At 52.3% G+C, this 6,527-nt stretch overlaps 1 protein-coding gene across 1 annotated transcript; it reads left to right on the forward strand.

Moving 5' to 3' along the window:
- The first annotated feature begins 685 nt into the window (after nt 1–685).
- On the forward strand, nt 686–3,182 carry ELFN2 (extracellular leucine rich repeat and fibronectin type III domain containing 2). Its single transcript, XM_032198216.1, has one exon. It carries the CDS (start codon nt 686–688, stop codon nt 3,110–3,112), a length of 2,427 nt encoding a protein of 808 aa, XP_032054107.1. The 3' UTR covers nt 3,113–3,182.
- The last annotated feature ends 3,345 nt before the right edge of the window (nt 3,183–6,527 follow it).

A 6,527-nucleotide genomic window follows, 5' to 3' on the forward strand; every position in this document is an offset into this window, starting at 1 on the left:
AGATTCCAGTGACAGATGGATCTCTCTCATGTGCGCTTGCTCTTTCCCTCTCTGTATTTTTGTTTTCGACATGTTTGATCTGAAGCTCTGAAGCTTCTCCGAGGGAACCCGAGAGAGAAGGAAGAGGAGGAGGAACGGAGGGAGCGTGAGCGACAGAGGAGGCAGCCCTGCCTTATTCTTCCAAATCACACCGTGGAGGGGCAAGGGAAGACTAGAGGGGGGAGGGCTTGGGTTTCTTTTGGGGTGGGTTTGGTGTGGGTGGGGGGTGGGTGGGAGGGAGGACAGCGGAAGAAGTGGGACAGTCGCTCTTGAGCATCAAAGAAGATTCTCTGTCCTCAGTCTGAATTTCTGTTTAGAAAAGAAGCACAAAGTGTTCCCTTCCAGACCACTCATCCTTGGTGGCAGCTTTTGGGTGTGCTGGAAGCAAACTGCATGTCTCCTCCCTGCTCCATGCTCCTGGCTTGACCCAGAGGGCAAGAAGAAATGATGGCGTTGACACCCAATAGGACTGGGGTGCTCATGGACTTCTGTTGCTAAACCCCTATTTACTACCCCCTTTCTCTTTCCTCTGCCCCCAATTTTCCTTTTGCTGTGGTCCTGGAATTTGTATTTTTTGTTGCTTTTGTTTTTTTTTTTTTTTTTTTCTCCTATTTTTTTTTCCTTTTTCTTTTTCTTTTTTGGCCTGATGAGGGCACCACTGCAGACCATGATGTGCCTGGGGTTGTGGGCAGCTGCCCTGCTCTGCTTGTTTTCCCCCGGCACTGTGCGAGGTGACTGCTGGCTGATCGAGGGGGACAAAGGTTACGTGTGGCTGGCCATCTGCAGCCAGAACCAGCCCCCGTATGAGACCATCCCCCAGCACATCAACAGCACGGTGCATGACTTGCGTCTCAACGAGAATAAGCTCAAAGTGGTGCTGTACTCCTCCCTCAACCGCTTCGGCAACCTGACCGACCTGAACCTGACCAAGAACGAGATCTCCTACATCGAGGATGGGGCTTTCATGGGCCAGACAAACCTCCAGGTCTTGCAGCTGGGCTACAACAAACTCACAAACCTGACAGAGGGCATGTTGAGGGGCATGGCCCGGCTCCAGTTCCTATTCGTGCAGCACAACCTGATAGAGCTGGTCACCCCTACTGCCTTCTCCGAGTGCCCCAGCCTGATTAGCATCGACCTGTCGTCGAACCGTCTCAGCCGCCTGGAAGGCAACACGTTCACCAGCTTGAGCAATCTGATGGTGTGTGAGCTGGCAGGCAACCCCTTCAACTGTGACTGTAGCCTCTACAGCTTTCTTAACTGGCTGGCGCTCTTCAACAACGTCACCAAGAACTACGACCGGCTCCAGTGTGAGACGCCGCGGGAGTTTGCCGGGTACCCGCTCCTGGTACCTCGGCCTCACCACAACCGCAATGCCATCACCATCTTCCAGTCCATGTGCAGAGGTGGCACCATCCCCTCCCTCTCCAGGGTCAACCCCACCCCTTACACCCCCGACTCCCAGCGAGACTTGGATGAGGGCTCAGCCATCAGCCCCGGGGACTTCCTCTCCGTCAAGCCTCCAGCCTCCTCCACCACCGACTCCTCCTTCAGCCCCAGCATCAAGCTCCACGATGTCACCATCACCTCAGCCATCCTGATGGTGACCATCCCCATGCCCTACAGTAAGATGTACGTGCTGGTCCAGTACAACAACAGCTACGTGTCTGACATTGCGACACTGAAGAGCAAGAAGGAGTACGTCACTGTCAACAAGTTGAAGGCCCACACCGATTACACTTTCTGTGTGGCCTCCATCCGCAACAACAGGCGCTACAACCACACTTGCCTGACCTTTGCAACCCGGAGCAAAGGCAGGGAGGACCCCATTTCCAGTACTTCCACCACCACACACTATATCATGACCACCCTGGGTTGCCTCTTTGGGATGGTCATTGTCCTGGGGGTGGTGTACTACTGCCTGCGGAAGCGGAGGATGCAGGAAGAGAAACAGAAGTCCCTCAATGTCAAAAAGACCATCCTGGAAATGCGTTATGGATCAGATATTGATACCAGTACCATGGTCCATCCTTCCCAGAAACTGGGTGAGCCACCAGTGATCCCCGTCTCGCGGATGTCCTCCATCCCTTCCATGATTGGGGAGAAGTTGCCCCCACCAAAGTCAATGGAGGCTGGTATGGAGACCCCCAAAGTCACCACTAAAGGCAACTACATTGAGGTGCGGACTGGTGGTGGGGATGGTCTGGAACGGACCCAGCGGGATGAGGACCTGAGGGAGCTTGACAATGGGCAAGGCTCAGCTGCTGAGATCTCTACTATTGCCAAGGAGGTAGACAAGGTCAACCAGATCATCAACAACTGTATTGATGCCCTCAAGCTGGACACGGCCTCTTTCCTGGGTGGTGGGACTGGCGTAGACTCAGACATGGCCTTTGAGTGCCAGTCCATACCTGCCAGTTCCTCGGGTGGGCTAGAGCGGCCCAGCTTTCTTTCCCCACCCTACAAGGAAAGCTCCCACCACCCGTTGCAGCGCCAGCTCAGTGCTGATGCTGCCGTGGCCAGAAAGACCTGCAGCGTCTCCTCCAGCGGCTCCATCAAGAGCGCCAAGGTCTTCAGCCTGGATGTGCCTGACCACCCGCCACTGAGCAAGTCTGACTCCAAATACATCGAGAAGGGCAGCCCGCTCAACAGCCCTTTGGATCGTCTTCCCTTGGTGTCCCCGGGCGCCATCCACCACTTGGAGGTCAAGCCTTCGTACCACTGCAGCGAGCACCGACACTCCTTCCCGGCCCTGTACTACGAGGAAAGTGCTGACACCTTGAGCCAGCGCGTGTCGTTCCTCAAGCCACTCTCCCGCTCCAAGCGAGACTCCACGTATTCCCAGCTCTCCCCCAGACACTACTTCTCGGGTTACTCCTCCAGCCCTGAGTACTCATCGGAGAGCACCCACAAGATCTGGGAGCGATTCCGGCCTTACAAGAAGCACCACAGGGAGGAGGTTTACATGGCGGCTGGGCATGCCCTGCGGAAGAAAGTGCAGTTTGCCAAGGACGAGGATCTGCATGACATCCTGGATTACTGGAAAGGAGTCTCTGCTCAGCAGAAGCTGTGACTCTTCCCCTATTCTTTCCAAGGAAACAATACAAAACAAGACCCCCTCCCCCCAACAACCAGAAAGAAAAAAAAAAAAGCCACTTGACTGTGAAAAATAAACCAACAACAAAATACTCCCGACAAATACAAAACTGACAGAATTGTTTCTTAAAGTTTACAACAACAGAAAAACTCTCACACACACAGACACACACACACATATGCCGAATTGTCTCTACTGTGTTACGGGGACCATTGTTCTGCCTGCAGATGGTTGGGAGGAGAGTCCTGCTCTGACACTGTGGTAACAGCACTGGAGTGCGGGTGGGTGGCACTGGGAGGGGGTGGCAGTGGTGGCAGGGGATGGGCAGGGACGGACACTCACCAGGCATGGAACTCAGCTGTGAACTATTGCTCTTTCTGTTCCTCTTGCTGCTTGAGAAATGATTTTTCTTTTTGGTGGGAGGGGAGAACTTTGGTTTAGAGAGCTTCTCTGCCCACTTCATACACCTACTTTTCCAAATTTTCTGTCACATTAGTTTCCCCCCCCCCATATCCTTTGGCAGTTGAGGCTTTTCTCTCTCTTCTGTCCCCTTCCAAGTTAGGTGGGATTTGTTGGAAGAAGTTCTCTCACTCCCTTTCCTTTTCCTCTTCCCTACCCATCTCCCTAGGCTTGCACTTTTCGTCTAGATATTTCAGGAACCTCCATCATCCTCAGAGGAAGGAGTGTGATGGACAGGAGGTAGACTTACCACACAACAGGCTCTGTGCCCTCGCTGCTCTCCCCTCTCCCCTTCTCCCACCATGCTATTGATGTTGAACACCAGCGATCCCGGAGTGACAGGCCTGCTCAGAGCCAGTTATCTGGGGGTATGTCTGTGCTCTTTTGCACATCAAGTCAGGTCCTCAAGGACAGGTGGAGGAGGAGTCATGAAAGTCCAGTCTTTCGGAGGTGCGAGGGGTTCCTATGTCTCCATGGGTGTCATAGGTCATGGGTCCTACCATTTCCCACCATGCACACCCATGCTGAGGCTGAGCTGAGGAGCAGGTTTGGTACACTGGTTTGCCTCCCTTATGATGAGAAAGGGATGTGGAGAGGAGCTAAGCAGAACAACTTGCACGCAAAGCTTCTGTAGATCTTCCCGACTGACTTGCATCATGTTGGGAGAGGGATAGAGGAGCATCAGACATCCTCCTTGCTTTCCTCAGGAGAGTTGAATGCAAAAATAGGATTTCTATTGCTTAGAAAGCACTGGATTCATAGAAAAGACACCGAGTGGCTTCCACTTGCATAGGCTTTGGATACTTTGGCATGAATAGGAGATAGTGTAGGGTGAAGGCAAAAGCACAGGAAATAAAAGGGATGTGAGAGTGGGCCTGGGAGCAGCCCAGGAGGGTTGGCTCCAAAAGAAGCTCCCTTTGAGTGTGCAGCCATATGGTGTGCTGGGGTAGAGGAGGATACTAGCCTCTGGACAACAGTGTTCCTCTGAATACGTAAGAGGTTCTTAATACTTAAGAGTCAGAACAAACTTACCACCTCCTAAATCCTCCACCTCCTCACAGTTAGCTGTGACAGACTTTTCTTAGGGACTCTTTAACATCTTGTCAAAAAAAAAAAAACAACACAAGTTTTCCTTGCTAGGTCCCAGCCTCTCTCCCTTGGATAGAAGAGCTGCCACAGTGTTGGGAATGAGCATATTGCCCTCTCCACTTCACCCTGTTTCTGAGCAGCCCAACAAAGCACAATCCTGGCACCCTCTCTCCCAGAGTTTCCTTGTCAGGCAGGGGTGGCTGCCTGCTTTGTGCATCCATAGTGCATTTTTTATGCAGCATTGTGGTCCTCCTCTCCATGAGCTGCACACCCCAATTGCTCTTGACTATCGTTCACACCTACCAGGATGAGAGTGAGGGCCTGTGTTGTGTTGGCCTTTCCCAAATGGCTATTTCCTTTCTGAGTTGCTCCTCTGGGGCTCCAATGTGTTTGGGGGCCCTGGGAAAAGGATGGGTGTGAAGTACCTTCTTTGGGAGGAGTTTATGTGCTGCCTGCACATTATCTGTCAGGTAATAGTGTTGCCAGCTCTGACAGCTGGTTTCAGTGCTGGAGGTAACATAGCTTCATCTTCTAAAAGTGAGGAGCAGCAGTAGGCAGGGCCTGGTGCGCAAAAATCAGAGTGGTACACCTCAAGGTCTAAGCCTGTGAAGATCCTTGGCATCCCTTCTTTGTAGGGATACTGAGAGTAACAATCCTAAGCCAGCTCTGGATCCCATTGCCTCAGCCTCCTTCACTGTCAGCCACATTCCCCCACAGCCAGAGCATCATTTTGCCTTGAGTCCAGAGGTATCTGTGGGACTGACTCCACCCTGTAAGAGTCAGTGCAAGGCAGCAGAAGGGGTGTGTGTGTGCAGAATGATGAAGGACATCGCTGCTGCCGGGTGTTCCTCCACGTTGGGACAATGCAGCAAGTCAAGGCAGGCAAATGCTGTGAGAGGTGGTTAGGCACAGCAGAGACCTCTCCAGCTGCCATGTGGAACAGGCCCAGTGGTCTTCCAGAGCGGCAGCTCTTCCAGGAAAGGCTAATGGCTGGGGCACAGAATTGGACAGGAAAAGGAGGATGTCAGGCACAGGGGGATGGCATCCTGTTCCGCTCCCCGCCTCTTCCCTCCCTGTGCTTCTCCTCTGCTTTATGGTCTTGTAATGAGTTCTGCTCATATAGGTTTTTTTGGGGAGCCTTAACCTGTAATGGTTTCTGCTCCCTCTGCTCATCACCCCAGCAAGGCAGAATGGTCAGGAATACAAGTGTCATCAAGCCCTTCTTTTGCCTATGGTGGGGGTAAGGCTGGGTGTGGGGGATAAGCCAATTCTCTCCCCACTATAGCCCCCCACTCAAAACCAGTGGGTGAAGTTTGCACAAGATGGACTGTTCTGTGGGAGGAAGAGGGCAAGGAAGGGGAACAAAGTGTCCCACCTTCCTTCCTCCTCCCTTCTTCCTTGTCCTGCTCCTTCCCCAGGGATGAGGGCTCACGAAGTGACGCCAGCCCTGTTGGAGGAAAGCAGATTTAACGTTATATTTGCATGATGATTTTACTGTATTTTTCTGAGCAAACACCTGTTGTGTATGTGCCAGTTTGTTGGAATTTAACCTCCCCCCCAGTGTCTCACCCATCCTTGTCCCTGTTTTCCATGCTCCTTTCCTTCATCCCCAATGTGATTTTATGAGAGACTCCTACCAGTTTGGGAGGGAACACAACCCCAAGAGATCCCAACCCAATCAGCCTCATAAAAAACTCTCCCTCCTCTTTTCAGTGCCCCTTCCCCTTGCCCTAAATGTGGTCTCTTAGCTGCTTTTCAGGATTGTGTGTATGAAGGGGGATGTGTTATATACCAAAGGCCTGTTCTTTCTAGTGGTCATCATTTCTCCTAATTATTTAGAAAA

The sequence above is a fragment of the Aythya fuligula genome, chromosome 1 (assembly GCF_009819795.1).
Source record: "Aythya fuligula isolate bAytFul2 chromosome 1, bAytFul2.pri, whole genome shotgun sequence".
Lineage (NCBI taxonomy): Eukaryota > Metazoa > Chordata > Aves > Anseriformes > Anatidae > Aythya > Aythya fuligula.